The sequence below is a fragment of the Apteryx rowi genome, unplaced genomic scaffold (assembly GCF_003343035.1).
Source record: "Apteryx rowi isolate R43461 unplaced genomic scaffold, aptRow1 scaffold_79, whole genome shotgun sequence".
Taxonomy (NCBI): Eukaryota; Metazoa; Chordata; class Aves; order Apterygiformes; family Apterygidae; genus Apteryx; species Apteryx rowi.
In genome coordinates this window covers 1,159,999-1,183,671 of record NW_020451082.1, presented here as the reverse complement: position 1 = coordinate 1,183,671, position 23,673 = coordinate 1,159,999, and the positions used below count along the sequence as shown (strand labels likewise).

Genomic DNA, 23,673 nt, shown 5'->3' with positions numbered 1-23,673 from the left:
TGCTGAAAGCAACAGCATAAAGTGTGGGAAAGTAAAGAACTTTATGCTTCTGTCACGTGGTTAAAYGAGCGTCACTGTGATGTTAACAGGCGTTTGGCCAGAACCGCATCACCTTACAGTCAGCTCCACAGAAGTGGAGTTCTACTGGAGCGAACCAAAGAAACCCAACGGACTCATTACTCAGTATCGATTATTTCGTGATGGAGAGCAGGTTTTCTTGGGTGGCAGTAGCGACCGGAATTTCACAGATGTTAACCTGCAGCCTAACAGTAGGTAAGGCATGAGAAAGAGCTTTAATAGTATGTAAGTGGTGTTGAAAATGTATAACCACCTGTTTGCAAAATGTACAAAAATGTACATTGCTTTTTTAACAAGAGAAAGATCTCTTCTCTTATTAGTTAATCACTGAAAGATTGGTAGGGAACGCTTTCAGGAGGCCTCAAATGTTGGCATGGCTTAATCAAATGACATTTCTTTTGTTCTTTTTCTGAGATTAAGTCATTCTGACTCAAAGGTGGGGGGAGAATTTTTTTTCTCACGGGGTGATGGGGTTGATTGTCTTTTTTTTTCCCTCATGGAATATACTCAGAAAGATTTAAGTCTTTATATAGCAGACAGAGCTGTACATGGTTTATAATGGTTTTGTGACTACGGAACATACTGGCTCAAAAGGAGCAGCTGCTAATATTACTAAGCAGGCCATTTTGAAAATGGTTTTGACACTTTCTTTGGCCAATACTTTTGTGACTTATTTAAGTTATTGTGAGTTTTAGTATAAAAAGTATTAGCCTGATAAGTAAATAGTCACTTTCCTCATCTTAAGCAATCTTAAAGGTGAAAATGTTTGCTAGCACAGTATTTGTAGTATTCATTGTATAGTCTGTTCACTTTAAATTGATGAAAATGGAAATGTTATAATACTGATATGCCTAAAGCTTCTAACTGTAGTATCTACTGATTCTCTTTTTGTGTTTGCGCAGATATGTTTACCAGCTGGAAGCCAGCACTTGGGGTGGCAGCAACACTAGTGATAAATACGTTATACAAACACCAGTAGGAACACCAGAGAAAATTCATGTCCCATATAATGTCACAGTAATTGATGCGTATTCTATATTTCTAGCTTGGGACATGCCAGGTAAAAGYATATTCCTACGCAGTACTTTGTAGTGAAATGAAGGGATGGAAAAATTAGGATATTCAGGCAGGCAGCTGAGCCATTCTGTTTTTTTTTTTTTTTCCTTTGTGTTTAGTTTTAGTGTTTGTGTAATTTAAATAATCAGTATATAAAGCTGCTGCTTCCTCTAGACATATTTTTTGATAATGTTGACCTATATACCTAACATGGGTATTGTGAGGATTAGCTAATCAAAAATCTGTATATTAATTTGATCTCGTAAACTATTACTGAGCAGAAGTATTACAGAAAAAACAATTACTCTGAAAATAAGTTTTCTCTTCTCTTCAGACCAGCCTGGGATATTGACAAGGAGAAACATTTTGGGTTGCTGACGTCTTGATAGCTATACTGTCAATTAAAATGCCAACTTGACCTGCAGGTGTACAACGTTGAGCTCTTTCAACAAATGGTATAAGAGTGTAATGCAGAGACCCTGTGCTACCTTTGACCTGATATAACAAATTTCATTCAGCATGGCACCATGGAGTTAGGTGGACATATTATCTTGCAGGAGGGTGGGTTAGCCAAGGCCCAGAAATACTTTTTTTCCTTTTACTCTTCTTCTGAACATCACCAGGTTGTCTTGGCCTGCTACAGAGGTAGGCTAAGAAGGAATTATTGAATAATAGCATCCTTTTGTGTTAGAGACTGTGTTCCATTTCATTAAGGTAGCTCACAGATTAAGTAATATGTGCTTTACTGATATGATGAAAATGATACAGTACAGTTATTGTGGGACAATGAAAGCGATGTAAATGGACAATTTTCTATCTATCTAGTGTAATTCATCTTTAGCAAAGTGTTTTCCAGTTTCTAGGTATTAGCCTTTTCAGCTAAAATTAGGTCATGTTTTTAGAAACTTCAGACATGTTTGCATTCTACAGTAACAACAGTATGTGTTTTATCAATTAACTCTCCCAGGGAAGTTCTCGATGTCTCCTCTTCCTAATTATTTAAGATGTTCTCACCTTGTAGAGCAGCCACAGTAGAGTCAATGGCATTAACAATAAAGTCACCTAGAAAATGTATTTTGCCTTCAAGGCTGGGATAGCAAGCATTGTGGCAGTGCTTAGCAGCATTCACCGTACCCATTTAAGCAATGATTAATAAATCTATAACACCCTGAGCTGTCAATCTTTTAGTTTTCAGAAGCACAAAATCCATTATAGAAATGCTATAATATATGGAAAAGATTAAAATCTTAAATTAAACTTTTCCCCATACTGCCTGAAAGGATTTAGAACCCAGCAGAAGGCAGGTGAATTCGARTGGCATATAATCTGCAGTTGATTTTATTGGAAAATGACTCATACTGTATTATAGTTTTGATAATAAATATGATTTAAGGTCCAAAATATTCAGCARCATTAAAAATAGATTTAAAACATAAGACTATATTGGAAAAGCATAGGCTTTTAAAGAGTGGGGTGTTTCCTAGAAAAACTTGTCATTGTTGTTCTAGACCTATTCTTTTCCAGCTGTTTGAATTCCTGTTACCCACAGTAAGTTCCAAGACTGCAAGGAGAATCACACTCTGTGTAGTACATTTTGTTATTTTGGAATTAAGATTTTGTATAAAAGGGTTCATGTATTGCCTAAACCGCACGATCAGAGGTGTGAGGAGAAGATTGGACATTATGACTCTGCAGAGGATCTGGGTTTAATGTACTCACACAGCTGTAGGAATTGTTGCCCTCAGGCAGGGGTGGGCACATGTCTGTCTTCCCAGGTGCTGGATACTCTCCAAACACATACCTCACCTTCCTGGAAAAGGTCTCAGTCCTTTCCTCTCTGACTCCCCTTTATGGGACCAATTCTTTAGGTCTGTAAGTATGAATGAATAAGGGACTGTATTTCATGCAGTGCACCTTTGGGGGTTGACAGGAGAGGAAAAAATGCTTTTCCATTTATCAAAAAGCCTCAGGGTCGCTAGCCAATTTTTCTCACAGGAATGGGGAGTAGTAGAACAGTAGAGAAATGTTCTTGCTACTAAAATAAACCCTGTGTGCAGAAGTGTAGATGCATGGAGAAGCTAGGAAATGAATTCTTGACCCTTAATAGTCCTTCTTCATGTTCATTCTGAGAAGTCTGTGCTCTTAGTGTTTTTTTCCAAAAGGAAGACTTTGGGAGAGATGCATGTGGAGATTTCCTTTGGAGGTTTTGATCTTCTAGAATGGCATACACCCCATTAACAGCTGCTATGCATCCCTACCTATGGGGCCAAATAGATTGCCAGCTCATTAGGATTAGCCTGAAGAGTCTTCAATTTGTTATCTTTATTTATGTCTTTGTGCAAAGTAGTTACTTTTTTGATCTATTTTTGATCTATTTTTTATTATTTTACTATATTGAAATAATACAGTTATTGAAATAACTCTTTTAAATGCAGAATGCAACTTTAATTATAAGGATTGGCAGTCACTCCTGGAGAAGACGGTTGTTTTAATTGATATTGTCTCCAGGAAAAAAAAAAGATTTTTATTAATAAAGTTTTGATGGGAGGGTAGTTGGTCATAGTGTCTTCCTGTCTGTGGACATCAGGGATCCTTTGGCATTTGATCTACATATCTGCTGTAATAAATTTGGATCAAATATTCATCTTCAGGATTAATTATGAGCATCGTATTAGGCAGACCTTTCTTTTGGACGGCTTTAATTATGATGTTTCAACATCAGCGATGTATCTAAATCCTGTAACTTTACAGATGTATAGTGTTTCAGAACTCCTGACTTAGCTAAATAGCAAGGTGGCCGAGCAGTGGTTAAAGTGATGGATTTACAAAAAATATTTGACACACCTCACTCATTATGGAAAATAGGACTTTACTTTCTGAAATAGGTATCCCRTTATCTTGTGTTGCATTGCCTCAGCACACAGACCTCAAATGTACAGTACATTTCACTGATACGCTACAGAAGGATGTGTTGCAATTATTATGGAACAACTATTAGTAGCATGGATAGAAGCAGAAAAGCTGAATGGAAAAAAACCCATAAATCTCCCGAGGCATATCCGTAAATGTTATTGATAGGTAGGCAGGTAGCCATCCTGCATTTCAACTCATTGACCTCTTCACTGGTCCTTACTGGGGACCTGATCCTTCTGAATGTCTTTAGTTGCTGGTAATGCCATGAAAGATGGACATACTTGAAAGACACAGGATTCTGTCCTCTGCTCCTCGGTTCCTTGCTTCATATGTTAATGACGTTTGGATCAAAATGTCCTCTTTCATCATGTTGTAGCATTGTACTTCACTCCATCAGCATCTGGGTATGCTCAACAGTTAGAGAGTGATGGTTACATAACATGTCTGGATTCCTATTTTATTCTTGTTGGGATCCCACCTGGTATTTGAATGACATATTTATTTGTCTTTTAGTTTGCTTTCCCCATCTAATGTGTTTTTTATTTTATTTCAGAGGAATGATCAAGCTGGCCTAACAAATTGCTCTGACTTTTGCTAAGCCAATGGGTTAATTTGTTTCTTAGTGTAAATTAGTGTTTGCTCTGTGTCACTGTAGGCCAAAAATTTCACGCTCAATGTCCAAAGTTCTGCATCTTGAAAGTGGTCAGCATCTCCACCTTTTATTGTCTTCAGAGGCTTACTGTGAACACTTGATACGATCAGAATAAGACACCTGGATGCATACAGCTTAATTTAAATACTTATGCAGCTAAAATACTTTTTGATTGTGTGAAGTTAAATGTTAAAATGTTACTTCAAGGTTTATTCTCTTATYTGGTTTTAAATAAAAGACATGACGTTCTTATTTTAGTATTTCTTGACTCTAACTGAAACAGTTTAATTATTTTGCATTAATTGTGATGGAGTTTCTCATCATATTAAACAGTTTTCCAGCAATTGACTTCAAACAGATTTTTGGTCACCAGTCTGTAAAACAGACCGTGGCTTTATTTTCTCAGTTCTAAGCATCTTGTGCTGCAAATTCTATTTTATGAGCTACCCTAGTTTTGAAGTAAACAGGGCTGTCAAACCTAATTTGCAGAGTTTTGCACAAAATTGTCCATTAAACATTATCCAAATATGCCCACAAAAAAAACGAGGTTTAGTTTGATTGACTTGTCCCATTGCAAAGTGTGCACCTGCTGTGAAATGAAGTCAGAGAGGAAAAAAGTGGAATAATTTAACTTTTTTATTTGTAAAGATAATCAGGGTTTTTCTGATTACATCTTAACTTCATAAATGTTAAATAACCTATCAGCATCTAGTTGTTGTAAATTATGAAAAGGAGTATTGCTGGGAATATTAACCAACTAAATCCTTGTTCTTTAGTGAACATGAAAATGTGTTATGGCAGGTTGTCATTGTGCTCATGGTAACTTTGACACCAAATAACAAAACTGCCATTTGCACTTAGGGTAAATTGGTTCACTTGTGCTTTTACGGTTCCTTTTATTCTGACATAAATTTATGAACTCTGGAACTAACCAAGTCGTGTGGTTTCCCAGCTGACTTTAACAAATATGCCCATTTCATTTCCTTCAGTCATCAGAACACACAAGGTAGTAGTTTCAGACTGGCTGCAGATGCTGAAGGGTATTCTGGAACACGCAAAGTTTTTTTGACAAGTTTCTGTATTGTATGAGTATGGTTTTTTATTTTTCAGCTTCTAACATGATCTTTTGATGTTAGCATTTGATGAATGCTGGGAAGGATTTCCACTAAATATTGGTTTGAATTTTTCAGGGTGTTTACTTAGATTTATTTATAATTTCTTACTCACTTCCTGAGAATTTATTTTCTGCTGAGCATATTTACTCTTGGTATCATTCCTAATACATTTGCAGCAGTTATGAGAATTTCAAGATTTTGGATTTTTTTTTAGCATTTCTGCTAAGATATGGACTGAATGTTAGACATGGATAAGTCAGTTGTTTCGAAATAGGTGTCCATGGCTGTGTAGGGAGAGCTGGATTCAGCTACCCATGTTGGTATTTAATCTGCCTTGGGAAACCAGGCATTCCGAGTAGTGGCAATTTCACAGGTTTCTGGTGAATTTCTGCTTAGAATAAATGCACCTGATCAGACAATTCACAAAAGTGAATTAAGTGTCACTTTCATAAGATAGTGGATTTTTCCGTCTGAAATATCTAGTCCACTGTAAGGACTGGARAAGAAGGGGACCTTAACTCATCATTGGGAAGAAAAAAAATGTTTCTGTTTGATTTGCTTTTCAACGATTCAAGTTCTTACTTTAGGATCTTTTGTTCTGTCCTTTGCAGCCTCTCCAATTACAGAAAACAAGGTATTTTAGGTGTAATAATATATCTTTAATTACTGGTATAATTATAAAATGTACTCAGGTGTTCTTTACCAGAAGATTTTCTCTTCTGTATATCACAGACATAAAATCATTTTCTTTGTTTCAGAAGCCATCTACTGTACTTCGAGATCACCTCTCAGAGATTTTCTCTGTAACATCCTGCTTAACTTTAAAAGCCATATTTCTGTTACTGCATTCTGAATGACTAGAGTTTTGTGTTTTCTTGAAACTTTTACACTGGAATTTGTCCAGTTTCTATCTCCTCCCTTCTTCTCTTCCATTTTATCAGCGTCTTTTTTCTCCCCTAGAGAAAACCCAGCAGTTGAATAAACTTGAGCAGTTGAATAAACTTGAAGCCACTCTACTTCAGGGCTAATCTTTAGGCTTTTTTAGTGTAATGGCATTTCCTTTGTCTGGTGTCTGCTAAGAAAGCATATTCTTCTCATTTCTTCAGAATCTTTCTGTTCTTTCTTCTGAGAGTTGTAAAAGCTTGGTATTTCACAAACATTTTTCTGATCTTCCGAAGAGCATCAACTGTTTATCACAGAATCATAGAATGACTGAGGTTGGAAGGGACCTCTGGAGATCATCTAGTCCAACCCCCCTGCTCAAGGAGGGTCACCTAGAGCACGTTGCACAGGATTGTGTCCAGGCGGATTTTGAATATCTCCAGAGAAGGAGACTCTACAACCTCTCTGGGCAACCTGTTCCAGTGCTCTGTCACCCTCACAGTGAAGAAATTTTTTCTTATGGTACCATAATTTTTTTCTAATCTTTTTTTAATGTGCATATTCATATTTAATTTAAAAATCCATCTAAAAGATACACAACAATGGAAAAAATTACTCTTATTTGTTTCAGGATAATAGCATCAATCCAAATGCTTTACCTGAAAAGCACCAAAACCACAGTTAAGAGGAAGAATGGACTTGTTTTCCAAAGTGATGAACAGGAAGGTTCTCAAGACAGGCTTGTGGACAAGTCTCAGAGCTGCTGACAGGCATTCGGTTCTTAGTGCAGTCAGGAAGACAGCTCTGTGACATCTGGAGTAGGTGTGCTCTATTGAAAGAGCAGTGTGCTCCTGCTAATCAGATAATTTTGACTTATTTCAGAATGGTACCTGGACTGCTTTGGTTTTTGCACCTTGTTCTGGTTGTTGAACACTTAAGACTACATAGGACTGCAGAATGAAAGGAAATACACATTACAGACAAACTCTTCTTTAGTTATTCTCTTAGTTTTATGAAATTGCTGATGCCTGTGTAGAACAGTCTATAGTGGACATAAAGTGAACAGCCTACAGCCCCTTTCCTAATTACACTGGAAAACAACTACTATAATGTTTTGTTAATGTTTCCTGGATTCTTCTTTTGACCATAGACTCCAATAAGAAAAAGAATATTTCTACTGGAGGCTGGAGGCTTTCTGACTTTCAACATTGTTGGGTCTGGAATCCAAGGCTATAGAAGGAGAGGCAGAGTTGCAGCCTAATGGTAGTTGTCCTCTGTGCAGCCTTTAAAAAAAAAAAAGTCATATGAGAGGAGACAAGAGAAGATCCAGGAATCTGTGCCAGTCATTCTGAGGGGATGGCATATGGCTTAGCTTGTTCTGTTGGAATAATTGATTTTCCAGCTTCTCAACAGAACTGGAAAACGAGGAAGTGACAGGATGGGAAGAGGAATAGAGGGGAAAAAAATGTTTGAATTAAAACAAGGTGGTAAAAATTAGTTTCATTTTTCTTCAACAAAAACAAAATGTTTATATCAGCTGAAATGATATGGGGTTTTTTTGGTTCAGGCTACTGCATTATACTTTACTAGCAGAGTAGGCTAAGAGCATGAGAAACGTTCAGGTACTGCTGCTGGGCTAACAAGGGATAATTTGCTAAACTGTGGCAATTTAGTTGTTTAATCATATGACTCAATACACAAAAAAGCAGTGTTTAGTAGCTGTTGCTTTAAACTCTACACCTCCAAAATAAAGAAATAACAGATGCCTGCTTCCCAGTCATAAGATCCACTCCTCTTCCCGGAGGTGGCAATTGCAACACTTGTCTTGATTGAAGTGGATTTGATTTTTAACCGTCTTTAGAACTGTAATGTCCATATTCCAGTTGTGATCTGCAGAAGGATCTGTTTCAATTTATATTTAAATGGGTTTGGTTTCTGAAAGAGACAGTAGGCAAAAATCTCAAGAGGGGCTTGCACTTAAAATTGCATGTGATGAATGCCTATTTGAATTTGTCCTGCACTGTTGTTAGTATTTCAGATAATCACTGGTCATCTCTTTTTCACAACAGGGATATTCGTTGTCAACTTGCCTTTGGAATACAGTATCTTACTAAATGCAAGCAGTCCCGCTCTGCTGGTGAAACCAGTAGGTCGGGCTCATTCTGTTTTTGTGGATGGCCTAGATCCCTACACCCTGTATGAGATAAGGATACAAGCATGCCAGAATGGTAAGATGATTTTAAAAGACTCACTTCTGTGCCTGGAAGAGAATGGAAATTTACCAAATAGATTCAGCTCAGCAAAACAGATAGCTAAAATCTTATTTCTAAAATGGTGTAAAATATTTATCTAGTAAAAAGAAAGCCTAGCACAGAATGGAGCATTAAATATCTCCATGTTATATCATTAATATTTTAATATTTTAAATGGAGATTAAAAAAATTTATTTTGGGTAATATGTGCCATTTTATTAAAAGCTCATCACAGATAGCTTAATAATATTTGAAAATGTGCCTACAGAACAAAATCGGTTCTGTAGCAGTTCATCTGCAAGAAGTGGTAATCATAAAGACCCAAGTGAAGAGCCCAAATACTACATAATCCCTTGAATTTAATGGAAATTTTCAAAATCCAATTGAAATAAATCTTTCTAAAATGACAACTAGGAATTAGTTCTCTTCTCACCTGCACTGGTGTAAATCCGGAGTAGCTCATCAGTGGAGTTGCACTGATTTAAATGAGCATTTAATAATGTAATGAAGTTAAATGAGGCACCGTTTCAGCAGGAGCTTCTTTACTCCACATTCATCTGTTTTCACTGTATTATCTGTTATTTCTGGTAGATTACTTCAGAATTGCTCAGTCCTGAACTTCATCTCATAGAAAAGTTTATGCTAATGGAAGAAATAAAGGAATTCTATGACTGCTGTCATAGCATGTCAGTGACATCCAAATTGGAGACTCCTCAGATTTCTATCCAAAGTTTTCATTATTTTAAGCTTCTTACCTTGATATTTATATTACTGGCCTGGGGACACTGTTGCACATTCTAAAGGCAATTATGGGAGCCCAGAGAGCTTTGTCTGGGCAGTGTAAGAGTTGTGACTTGACACAGACAATGTTTAAAAGGACATTTTAATAATTTTAACATGGAAAAGAATCCTTAACCAGCAAATATTTTAATGTTTTTTTCATCAAAATCATGAAGTGTTCTCTTGTATTTTGTTTCTTTGTATGATTTGTTGCTTTCATCCAGTAAATGCAGCCATTGTATAGTCCAATTGGAAAATATGTGTCTTTTCTTGCATTTTCAATTTTGAAAATCACCATTTTTGCGGAGGAAGAAACTCTCATCTCTAAGTAAACTTCTGGTTCTGTAGGTGGCTGTGGAGTGGGTGGTCGAACATATTCAAGAACTACTGAAGCACCTCCTAGAGAATTGAGCCCACCTATTGTTAAAGCAGCTGGATCTGCGCTCATAGAAGGGAAATGGTCACCACCTAAGAAACCAAATGGCATCATTACTAACTACTTTATTCACAGGTAAATGCTTTTGTCACCTCAGGTTGCCTAGTCTTACTGAGGTGTACACTTCTGTACTCCTTGATATATTAGCAGGTGAAAAAAGTATAGACGTAAATGATAAAGTTTGTCTGGTTTCTTGCCTCTTAACTACTGAGATAAGGTGCTAGTCTGTGGGTGCAAGGGCTGAGAAAAAGAGCTGAGACAAGAATCATAATCCTTATCTAAAAATAACAAAAGGTAGGTGAAAATATATTTTAAAAAATTCAGAGGGACAGACAAAATTGAAAGATAGATATTCTTAGAGTGTGTTTACCYAGACTAATAGATATTTTCTTCAATCCTTTGTGACAGACAATTGAGAAATTTGGAATAGAAACAGGAGTTATTCAGTATTGCTGAGAAGATTTTCAAAGCCCCAAATGGTATCTGGGTTTTTAACACAGATCAATTTTAAGAGCGGAATTATGTTCCTATTTGTAAGTAATTAATCTGGAGTAGGATAATAGCACGGCTCTATTTTATACAATCTCTCGATTAAATTACATCTATTTATGTCTCTTGGTGCTTGTACTCAGCTGCCCTCTCTAGGTGGCTGACTGACACATCCTCGTTCCCTGTGCTCTGAAATTACTGAGCATTGCATGATCACTTTTCTGTGTAGATAGCTCTGTTAAGGGAAGTATCAACATAGCAGAGCATTGACTTCTGTTGTGCAGGTTGACCCTTTAAAGTTAGCAGAAGGGACCCTTCTTGAATAGCTGCAGAGAGAGGACAGAGAACTCAAGCCGTGTACCAGAGAGAGATTTAAAGTCTGAGTCTGGAGTTGGTTGTCCCAACTCCAAATCTGCCTGGCAAACCTGCTGGGCTGAACCTTCCCTCCCCGACAGAGTTTGCAGCAGTTGGACATTTTATTGTATTAGAGCTCCAGCTGAGAAGAGAGAGAACCAAACTGCCTTTTGGGAATCAGCAATGATAATTAATATAAATTCACTTTTGCCTTAAACACATTAGTAGTCTCTAAAAATTCCTACTCTCTTGACATAGCTTTTTGTCTGCTCTTTTTTAATTGTCTGATCAAAAAAAAAATCAAGTCCCTCCCCTATGTAAAGAGGAATAAGTATCCATTATAGCCAAGATATGTCTTCACTCTGTTGATTTTGTAAAAAAAGCTGATGATTACCACTGCTATTCCATGGCAGCCATAGAAAAGGAAAACAGGAAATATAATGCAGAAAGCCTGCTTCAATGAAAAATACTGTAAATTGAATTTGACAGGATTTGATGGCATTTGATTATTCTAGTCACAGCCAAACAATGATATAAAGAGTAATATGAAACAGAATGTGTTACTGCCTAGCAGACTCAAAAGCAATAAACCTTCCTCCAATGTGACACAATCACTTCACAATCATAATTGTAGCCTGTTTGATACCTCTGAGTACAGCAGAAGGGCACTGACTGACATAGATACATTTTGTTTTTTATTTAAAGTGAAATGAAAATGGCGCACTGGGGCTCCAGATACAATCGTTATATTCACCTACATAGGCATGAATCACTTGGCAGTTATTTCAGCTGAAGTTTAAATGTGCTTAGACAACAACAATATCAAATCTTTCTCAGATAGCTGCAAAAAAATCAGAAATGGGATGTAAGCACATAGTTCTTTTTCATTTTGTAGCCACACRTAGCCTTACATTGTTATAGCAGCAAGACTGCAGTATTTCTACGGGAGGTTATGGCATGTAATTTCTTCTTCATCATGTACCTCTTCCTTACTGCATCACCACCAAAATAAATTCATTTAACTCAAAACCTGGAATGTTTGGGGAGCTAGTATGTGTGCAGATCTTTGCATTAAAATGGCAGGATTCATGCTTGCGTCTAGTACAAGTCATAAAAGCACTTGCAAATTTGCGGCCATTTTGTTAGAAACTAAAAATAAAAATGTTAGTTTATGAAAAGAGGGATGGTAACATTTTATTTGTTTAACCATTTTAAACACAGATCTGAGGCTTTTAAACTTTTGTAGCAAGGACCACAACTTAGAAGAGATTGTGAATGAGAGAAGATGTGGTTTCTGAGACAATCACCCAATCTACTTCTCTCCTCATTCATCATGACATAACATCCCTGTGACAACCACAGAAATTGCTAGTCTGGAAAAAGAATGTTATGAAAATAGGTGATGTATTTCTTGCTGTATTTTAATAAGATATAGGTCACATCAGCTAATGGAACTGCTCTTTGTTGACCACCAGCATGCCCTGTGTAGGAGGCACATGAGATGGATCTTAAAGAAACGTTGCCTCTAAAATTATAAGGATTTTAGATCATAACTGGCTTAAGGGAGCATTTGCATTTCTGTGGAAGTCTCTACGTCACATTCATTAAGATTAAATTATTTAGTATGTGTATGTAAGTGAGATTGTAATGTAACTCTCATTAGCTGAGCAGTCCTGATGGGGAAAAAGTAGCAGAAAAATTAGCAGGCAATTTTAAGACACAGGAGATGTCTCCTGGCTGTTGACTCTTGTGGCTTGCTGTTTTGGGACTTCGAGGAAGTGGATCAATTTAACTAATTCTTTATGATGACTTCATCGCTTACCCTTATATACCAGTCGTGAGCTACACCAAATGGACCTTTCAAGGCACACGAGTATTAGAGTTGGTTTAATATAAGAACCCTTATGGATATATAATATAAGAACTCTCAAGGATTTTATTTTTATCTGTAATTGATATAATACCTAACCTAAACTAGCATATTACATGCAGCAAGCTCAACCTTGTTTTGTTCAGTTTTTGACATCAATACTTGTAAAAATATATACCTAAAAACTATATGAGTATAGATTTGTTGTAAACAAATGGTAAGCAAGGCTACTCTGTTGAATAGGATGTGAAACTGTAAAGGTAGGGCATTGCTGATGTTGCATTATTCCCCCACAAAAATCATCTGAGACTGTTTTATCCCAGGACTTCGTAGTGTTTCTAGAAATAAGTCTCTACCACTCTGGGAAGGGAAATAGCAGGCACTACTAAAACATATACTTTTGGTGCATGGTGAAAGGTATATGCTTGTGGAGAAGAATTCTGTTTTGACCTCCAAGACCTCAAGAATTCACTGACTCTTCCTTTCACATAAGGAAGCTGAGGGGTGAGTGCTGTGGTCAATGTTGCTGCCCTCTGCATAGAACTTTATAGTCATCTGTCACACAGAAGATTATATTCTTGTCTTTATGTCATCTTGCTCAGATAGGCAGTGGGGTAGGGAGAATTTGCCCTTAAAAATAACTGTATCTGATCATCTTTAAAATGAGTGTGCAGCAAATCAGACTATGCAGATTAAGAGACAGCTCCCAGCTCCTGGAAATGTTATTCTCCTATGCAGCTCATTGTACATAAGAAACACTTCCAGTAAAATGAGCAGTTGAATCTTAAATCTTAAGACGATTGAAATGATTACAGACTGTTCAACCACTTCTGTTCAAAGTTTATTCATACATGAAGATATTCTGTTTTTTAGCACCACAGATGGAACCATTTACCTAACCATAAGTTTCATTCATTAAATATTCAGCAGTAATAAGATCTAAATACTTAACCAGACTACATTGTACAGCTTTGCTTGTGGATAAGCTTACAGCTGGTGGCATATTTGATCTTCCAGTGAGAAAAAGCTGTTTATCACAGAATTTGTAAAATGTTATAAAATATAAATTTGTGTATTCATTTAGTTGCCGTAATGCTTGGTGAGACAAGACAGATACTAAACCTGACTTTATTGCACTAAAATATCCTCTCTTTTCACTTATCTTCAAACATTTTTAGGCATATTTTTAAGTACATAGGGATAAGACTATGTATCCGGTGCAGAAGAAAGGCATAGTAGTGATTCACCTTTTGGAATTTTGTGTCTCACATTAAGTCGGTGAACAACACCTAAGGAAGAGTTCTGCATAAGGCCTGTTTTGCCATTACAATTAAGCATGGGAGAGAGTATTAAAAATATTTGATGGAACTGTGGGGTCAGTAGCAGATTTTTTAACCCCAGCTATTTGCAGACATCTATTTCATTTTGTAGAAAGTGAGAGAATTGCTAGGRAATCTTTCATACCTGTTCTACCTACCATACTTCACCCAGTTCTGCCAACCAATTCTCAGTATCAATGCATCTTATAATATGCCTGTTACACTACACTAGAGACATTAGACCTCAAAACTCTGCTTTTGAAAAATCATGCTTTAACCCTTTAAAATATTCAGTGTCTGTATAGCTTGTTTATACCAGAGTTTAGCAAAAAATCTTCAGCTTCATGTAAGAAAATAATGTGTTTGTGCATTCCTTATATATGTATATGCACAAAGGGTGCACAGACATCTGTACACACATCCATACATTATGTTCTTCGTATTTCCATGTAAATACCAGAGTATATACTATTACGAAGCAGCTAAGGTTATCAGTTTTAAAAAATTGTTACATTTTATATTTTTTAAGTGGTTCCCGAGGTCAATCTGGCAAAATAAAAACTGACAGAATTCTGTGAAATACGGATTTTTCTCTTGCCAAAGAAATGTTCTTCAGCTTCTGTGTACRTACATAGTAATGATGACACCTGGTAGTCAGACAAACCAATTTTACTTCTGCAAATTTGCCCTACTTGCAGTAAAAGTGGCGGATAATGTAATTTGTTTTTTGTTGTTGGCATGGAGGGTGAAAGTGCTTTTACTTATTGCAAAGGCCAAGGTTCTTGTGAAAAGTAGGGAAAATACTTAAAATCATGTGCAGTACAGCACAACCGTCACTGAGATTTATCACAGTGTTTAAATGTAACCAATTTAATTTCACACAAATATTTTTATGCCAAGTGAAAGAATTGATTTGGTAACTGTTTTGAAGATGGGTGCTAGCCTTTTTACATCTGTTTTAAATTATGTGTTTGAAGGCGCTACAAGAGAAAGAGGGTGAAAATCATCTGTAATCTCTGATATGCAGAATATCTCCAGGTCCAACACTAAAAACCCTATCCGTAGTAAGAACAGGTGCTATACATTTTTTTATCTGTATGAACTTTATGTATATATATACATACACACAGGTTTATATGTATATGAATATTTTTATGTGTATATGTAATGTTTATATTTGTATGTATACATATATACAAACCCATATGTGCCAAAAGCCTCTACAGTGAATTGTCTTCATGTATCTGTAGTTTACATTTTTGAAACAGAAGCAGCCTTGGAAAAAAAACATGGTTTATTATAGAAAACATATCACTCCTTGTGATATGTTTAATGAGTTTTTGTGGGAGAGCTGCAAATTCTGCTAAGTTTATGCACATGGGATTACTTATTCCATTCACAAGAACAAATGGGGTATTTATTGTGAGCAAACCAGAATAAAAAGAAAGTGTGTGGCTTTGGTTTTGACGGCATGTTTGAATATTTATCCCTTGTGCATTAAGCAACATTTTTCTCTAAAAAACTGGACTAAGATTTCCATAAATGAGGAATCCTGAGGTGAGTATGTACATAAGTAGCTTGATTTTCAGAAATGTTGAAAATTTGCACCCATATTGGAAATCAGGTAATTATTTTAGCAACTAAATATGGATTTAAGACTTCATGTCTTAAATTTTGAAAAATCTCATGTCTGGTGTGTTACATCCTAGAAGGACAATATGGCATTGTATTGCCAACTCTGATATTATGAACATTTGCTTGAAGTGTTTCGTAGTGCTCTTCTAGGTAAAGGAGAACAATGATTAAATACTTGCCTTGAAAATCTCTTCTTCACTACTCAGTACCTGATATACGTTCATAGAAATGCTTTTAAGACACAAAGTCAAGCAGGCAGTTGACTGTGTGTGTGACGTATAGAAATAAGCTCTGTACTTTACTCAGTTACTAGCTGAACTTAGGACTTCAGGATACATTATGGTGGGAATGTTAAGGTTATTTTCAATTTTAAATAAAATGCCTTTGATTTAATTTCAGACGTCCTGTAGGTAGTCAAGAACAGCTGCTTTTGTTCATCTGGACTGAAGGACCTTTGGAATTTATTGATGCATCTGRTGCGCTAAAGCCTTTTACTCTCTACGAGTATCGTGTCAGAGCACAGAACGCCATGGGGTCAGTGGACAGCCTGTGGGCTTCAACTCAAACTCTGGAGGCATCTCCATGGGGCATGGGAGCCCCCTGGGCACAAGCAACAAGTGCATACTCAGTGTGGTTGAACTGGACCCAGCCTGCATCTCCCAATGGTGTTATTTCTCTGTATCGAGTAGTCTATCAAGAAAAACGTGGTGATCCAACATTTAGCATCCCACCTGTGACAGCATTAACTGTGAYGGTAAGAACTGGGTAACAAAACCAGCTTTTGATTGTTTTTACTCTGCTTTGAGCTCCATGATATTTTAAAATCTCAATGACTGGAACGATGATCGGAAAAGTGATGTTTCACAATTGCCAGTAGGATTTTTTGGTTTAAATTTTAGGTTTGGCCCAATGGGGACTGAAATATTTGACATTAATATCTAATCCCTGGTAGATGCAAGGAGATTGCTCAAAAACTCAGGATGGGTTGTGTCTGGAGGAAGCAGGCACATGCACCTAATTTTGTCAGCCTAGCTCTGAAAATACTGTCCTGAGTTTTTTGTCTGATAGTTGCTGTAGTTTCACAGGATCTGTATGAAGCACAACAAAATCACTCCTTGTTGTATGTTATGCTAGTTTTGTAATTCAGTTGGAATCACAAAGTGAATGAATCCATTAGCAATTAAATAGTTCATATATGCAAAGCATTTGCATATATACACATTTATAAAGATTCTCCTCACAACTCATCAGTATCAAAAGCAGATCTACTTTCACTTATATTATGTTTACTTACATTAGAATGTTGCTTCGCACTCCTAACGTGTTTCCCTTCAAGGGACTTTCCAAACATCAATGCTTGTGATACTATGACATCGTAAATATTACTTTTCTATCCAGTATGTGGATGGATAGACTCAGGAAATGACATGTTGTTTTGTGAACTGACCAACAACATTGTGTAACTCAGTGATAGAAGTGGTTATGGTGTGTGCAATTACCACTACTCGTCCTGCCTATAAATTACATCCTAGCCTTTCTATAGAAAGACAGCATACACACTGTTGAACTGGACTGTTACATATTTGGATAGCTGATGTATATGGCGGTCTCCTGAAAATATGTTTTTAGAAAATGTTTAAGCCAGTTATAATAAGCTTGGGTTTCCTTAGCAATGCCAGCTCAACTTCATAAACCTAGAATTTTGCCTAAATTTTATTCATAGGGCATGTTTGTAYTGAATAACACTGAAAATCCCCCAAATTTTTATTCACCCCAATTATTTAGTATCTGTTTGACATTCAAATAATTAAACTTATGGTGTGGTTGGATTTAGGATTCTAAAGAACACACTCTAGAATACGCAATAGTAACCTTTAAGTAACTTTCTTAGACAACTCTTGACATGAAAAGGTGGGAAAAGTCTCCAGCTCATCCAGTGCATTCTTGTGATCATGTGGTTCAAAAGCTTCCTGGAAGCCTACACAGATAAAGCTTGTAATACATCTTTCTCTGAAAAAGAAAACATGTCCTGAATTGAATGATAGGAATGTATACCTTTGGCTTCTGAAATGGTTATGTCTGCATTAAGCACTATTCTAGGTTTTAAAAGGTAGACTGGGATTTTCAAAGTCATTGAACTTCAGTAGGATTTTGGTACTTAACTCCCATAACTTTCTTTAAACAAAAAAAAATCACAGTCATAATCGTGATGTGATACCTAAAATTTCAAAACCAGAGAAATGACAGAGCTTCTCTTAATGTTCTGCTTAAGCAGAATCCAATGTGTTGCTGAGCATCAGAGCTGACCTGGCCAGTCATGCATTGCAATGTCTTCTAAGCATGCCAACAACAACAGAAAATGTCCAAGATGGTTGTATTGTGGGCAATAAAACCTRCCAAAATGGCCTTTTAAATAATGTTGCCACAGTGTGTTTCTTTAACAGCATCGGTTAAAAGCCTTTTAAATTAACAAGCTATTATTTACTGAATTAGTATTTTCCTGGCTCCAAAACACTTTATTTTCTCCAAACACTCCCCTGAATCAAAATGACATTCTGGCAGCATATGTATAGCTGTTTTACTAATGTCACAATGAAACTGACTTGCATGGGTTTTTTCTACTGTCCTTTGTCATGAACATTTATCGATTATTATTTTTTTCTATCCCTTTTTATTTTTAAATATTATACTACCCTTTAGGGAGAATCTTTCTGTGCACCTCTTCCACCAGCTGCACTCACTTTAAAGTCTTTGCAGCTGTGTTAACTCAAAGAGTTGTTGCTGATTTATACCAGGGAGCTGAGATCAGAATCATACCTCTTCTGTTCTGAATATAATAAAACAGCTAAAGCTTTGAATCAAAGATATTGACATAAAGTGCACAGAGTCCTGTTATCAAAGATATCTTTAGGAGGTCAGGTCAATTATCCCAACAGGCAAAAACCTGGACACCAACTTTCAAAGTTATAGCTCCTTTGAAATAGAATTTTATCACAAAATTGCTGATATGCCCTTAACTGTAGCTTTGTGAATGAGACACTTTAATTAAAATGTAATTTTACTGAAAGAACTAGCATTCGAATGATTAAACTTCTGCCCCTTTAAAATATAGCTTTCAGGGGTACTAGGCTAAATCATTTAATCTCCTAAAGCATCTCTATTGGAGCTCCCTCGTGGGATACGCCATTAGTCATTCTCTCATACAAGCTTCCATGTTACAAGCAAGACTTAAAGTATTAAGTGAGCAATGAGTTCGGTCCTTTATTTAATCTGTGAGACTCCATTCTTATCCCATAAGAATATTCCAGAAAAAAAAAAAAAAAAAGCAGTGCTAAAATCACAGTAGTCAATCCCACCCTTGTGCTTGTTATTCATACCCTGCTTACCTGCCATAGGACATAAAGCTTGACCAAAATCTAAAGTTGAAATACAGTCTTTGTGGCACTGCAGGATACAAATTAAGGTCTTGCTAATGTCACTGCAGACTGTTCTAATTTGACAATTTCTTTTCTATCCATTTCAAAAGCCAACTGAGAAGCATCTTCTGGGTTTTCAAACCCTCTGACAGACTTATCCACTCTGCCTTCCCGATATGTAGCTATTTACTCTCCAGTTACAGTGTATTAATCTCTATTTGAATTAATGGATCAAAGTTATGGCTGTCCATGACCTTAAGGTTGTCAGTGATCCCTTGAAATTTTGTGATGCTTGTGAAGATAAAGATCGGAACTGCATTCTGAAAGCAAAGTCTCCTGCACTCGAGTGAAAGGAGACTCTGCACTGTTAGCAGCAGGTGACATACATACGAGCCATTTTGATGCTCTGCAGTTAAAGAGCAGTGTCACCCATCTCTCTAGCTTGTTTGGCCAGGAGTATAGTGACAGATGTTAGGTGACAGCAAGTTAAACTGACATTCTGGTTTATCTGCAGAATAAAGTCAAGTCAAGACTGGTTACAGCAGCACAAGCTTCTCTCACAATGTATTGCCAGTTCATTTTGACCCTCTAAAGCAGGAATAATATTTAGTGTCCTGTTGACAGCACTAGTATGAAAGATGTGATTCCATGGGAATGGATTGACAGTAACTTCTCATTTACACAAATCTGCAAAAAGTGACCGAATTGTCAAAGTAAACTTTTCACGCTTGTGAACATAGGACCCCAAGCTGATATCATTAAAAAGTCAGTACCTCTCAAGGGCATCAAAGTATCAAAGCTGTGTAACTGTTGTATGTCAAATGTTGCTGTGCGGTGAAGTACAGGTAAATTTTGACTTTTCCGTGGTAGATGATTTGTGGATGTGTACTGCTGTTTCTCCCATGCCAATTGTATCAAGTGTTTAGTTGTTTATCGTGAGAAGAAGGCAAGCAAGCCAAGAGGATAAGTAATAAACATAAGAATATGTGGCTGTTAGAAAGTGTGTGGAGAGGACAAGAGGAAGGGAGGAGAAAAGCATCCAGAGGTGAGAGTTACAAAGGAAAGCTCTGACTGTATTCAGCAGTGCCTCCCATTAGTATTACATGTCAAACCCTTCTCAGCAGTTATTAGAAGTACAATGTGCTTGTTAAAGGATGTAAGAAGAGATGGATTTAAGTATTATAGGCCTTATTCATGGGAATTTTACACCTGTGCTTACCTAGAAGTGCAGGTCTACTCCCATTGTGTTTCGCAGTATCAGGCCGTCAGGCCAAACTCATTCTACAAGCCTTTCTTGGCATAGCTATGTCAGCTCAGCTCATAAAAAAATTAACACATCGCTTAGCTGGTATCACTGCACCAGAAAAGCCCTTGGTTTAGACATGGCTATGCTAACAGTTGAGAGCATGTGTTGGCTTACCTTACATTATTTGGGAAGCTGGTATAACCGCACTGGCCAAACTCCTCTTGGCAGATGCTGCATCCATGATGGGGAACTGTAGACATATTGCAGAGTAGCACTGATAATAGAGGCTTTGCAAGGAAAATAAGCCTTTAGCTTGTGTGATTATGTTTTTATAACCAGACAGTAATTTGTACATTGCAGGAATAACCAGAATAAAAATAACAAATAATGCCAACTTACGGTAAAGCATCATATAAAATGTATTATACCAGAAATAATCTCAACTGGCCAGTACTGCCATACATCAGTCATGCAAGCCTCCTAAGCAGAATTTTATAGATCTCTGGAATCTGATACCCACAGGTAGTTCTTTTCTGTTCATCACATATAGAAATACTTAATAGATCTGCACGTGATACTTCAGTTCTGTTTCCTCAGATAGAGCAGTGAACATTTGTCACCATTAGATATGACAAACCACATAGTTATTAACTTCCAAGCGCATAAAATTATTCAGTAATGCAGTATACAGGACTGTACATGACAACTTTCATATAGGAGAAGGAATGTATGCTATAGCCACGATAGCAGGAAAAATATGCCAAAGGGAGGGACTGGCGAAACTTTTTTATTCATACCAATTTCAGATATTTGGGAAATGGACAGCACTGTTGGAAAACAAGGTGAGAGTAAAGGGTATAATCCTGGCACATGCTATAAATTCAGAAGATGTGCTGCTTAGCAAAGAATGAAAGCTGTAAACGGCAGTGGAGGGCAAAAGTTAATTAGGCTCCTGTGCTGCTGTTAACAAGTAGCCACAATGAGAAACAAGATGGCTGCTACACGAAGTGCCCTATTAAAGCCAAAAGATCATATCCTTAGCTCTGCAAGGGCTTATGGGCTAGGGGGAAATCATACACAGATGACTAATTTTTCTATGGTTCACAGCCGATCAAAGTGAAATTCAGCAGCTGTTCAGGACAAGTGACCACTCTAACGGCTGTAATATAACCTGCTAAATAGAGAGGGAATTGCATGAGAGCAAGAGGTTAGCCGTGATTATCGGCAGGTGAGTGCTTTATTGAAGTTGAAAGACCATTAACATTGATGGAGTAATTATTTCAACTTGAGAGTAATTACCTTGATGGGTGATAACTTCTCCAGTGTTCCCAGATTTGATTGGACCAAACAATTGTGAACTCTTGAAGCCTAGAAAAATATTACAACAATACTGCAATGTTTAAATTACTGAAACCACTGTTAGAGTATTTTAATTATGCCTAACAGTGAAAAGATTTTAACTTACAACAACCAGTGACCTCTCATGTATAGAGACATTTGCTTTCTAATTCCAATGAAATGACTCACACCTACCACATGTGTGCTATGTGATGGGTTTGCAAATGAATCGTTTGATTTAAATGCAATTTTTTAAGATTCAAAGCCTTGTTAGCATGGTTTCAGGAAGGGCTTGTACTGGAATTATTGTAATTATTTTATTGCCAGGAAAGCCCAATAATATAGAATGTTTCCTGTGTTTCGGTCTCTAGACCTGTTAAGCTTACAGGGGACAAATACAGGACAAGTGCCCCTTCATGTCAAAGGCTGCTAAAAAATGTGTGCTAGGCAATCTGTGTCTCACAGATTCTGTTGTTTCCATGCTGCTGCAGAATATGCTGGATTTGGCACTACAGCTCTGTTTAAATAAGCCTTTGGATTGGCACTACGATGCCCCTCCAGAAACTGATTAAGTGCTTCAGTAAGCCCCACCTATCAAGACGGACATTTAGAATTGCCTAATTAGAGCCGAAAGGATGCAATGGATTGTCGCAGGACTTCAGTGATTTTGAAGCACTGTGGTAATAGAACTGGATGAGCAGAGAGTGGCGGAGAATGGCGAGGGGGAGAGGGAGGCTCCCGCTCCAACCACTTCTATTTATACTATTGCCGCTGTAACCAAGGCTACTTCAGTGTCTCCCTGGATGCTTTTAGGCAGCCACAGAAACATAACTTTAGACTCTGCTGGAACTCTGCCAAGAATTAAAAAATCCTTGTGAATTAGGATGCGGGGTAGCAGGGAAAGTTTTTTCTGGAGTCTGTGAGGTCTTAATGTGTTCTCACATGGCTGGTGATCAGAATTACTGAAGGTTACAGCAAACAAGTTTATTTCATTATGTTTTTTCTTCAGTACTTTCTCCCTAATTCAGTGTGCAATAGGTAGTTAAAATAACTTTGTCCTTCGATACATTTTTGGACCAGAAGTAAAAACACTGATAAGCTTATGTCTGTCCATGCCTAATCACAGAGTCCATGTGGTTTATGACTGCTCTGACTCAAATAGGCAAGTGAAGTAGATTTTTGTGAGTAATCTACAACTGACAGGTTCCACATCTCATGACAATTTTCCTTGATTTGTCCAGTCCTTAGAAGTTATCATATGTTTTCATGCCATTACCTTTTAAACACAATAAAAAACAGTAGAGAATAGTATGCTGTAGTTGTTTCACAATCTTTATATTGTTTTTGCTCTTCTCACTGCTTCTTCAAAAATACTCTCAGTTATAATTGAATTTTTCTATGTTGGTTTGTCCTCTGAAATAATGCTTCTCTTCCAAAAGAAAGAATCAAAAGTTTCATAGGTTTTCCTTGATATAAAGGATAATCCTATTTTTTTTTAATTCAATTTTAGGCCTGATTCAAGGCTCGTTCCAGTTAGAACATTGTTTTTCAGTGACTATATTTAACACCAGATCAGAGTCTAACTCCTCTCACTCCCCAGGAGTTATATGTATCACAGAGAGGGGTATGATGTGGCTGTGGAGATGCAAAAGTGAATCTTTGGAACCGTGTGTTTATGGGCATATGAGAGAGCAGTCTTTAGGCTGCTCTATGAACATTAGTTGCCAGATAAGGTCCTGGAGTCAGTTTATGCTGCAGAGAAATTAGGTTGACTAGACCAGAGTGCCTTCATCAATATGTAATTTTTTTAATGAAGAAATTAGCTCCCCATTTGGAAATACA

General features: G+C 37.0%; 1 protein-coding gene across 1 annotated transcript in view; it reads left to right on the top strand.

Annotated features, from left to right (window-relative positions):
* USH2A (usherin) overlaps positions 1-23,673 on the top strand; it is a 408,708-nt gene that overhangs the window by 334,127 nt on the left and 50,908 nt on the right. Inside the window, exons 56-60 of the mRNA XM_026088840.1 lie at positions 90-273; positions 981-1,138; positions 8,766-8,924; positions 10,077-10,239; positions 16,231-16,585. Of these exons, the coding sequence (XP_025944625.1) occupies positions 90-273; positions 981-1,138; positions 8,766-8,924; positions 10,077-10,239; positions 16,231-16,585 (1,019 nt within the window). The remainder of the gene's footprint in view (positions 1-89; positions 274-980; positions 1,139-8,765; positions 8,925-10,076; positions 10,240-16,230; positions 16,586-23,673) is intronic.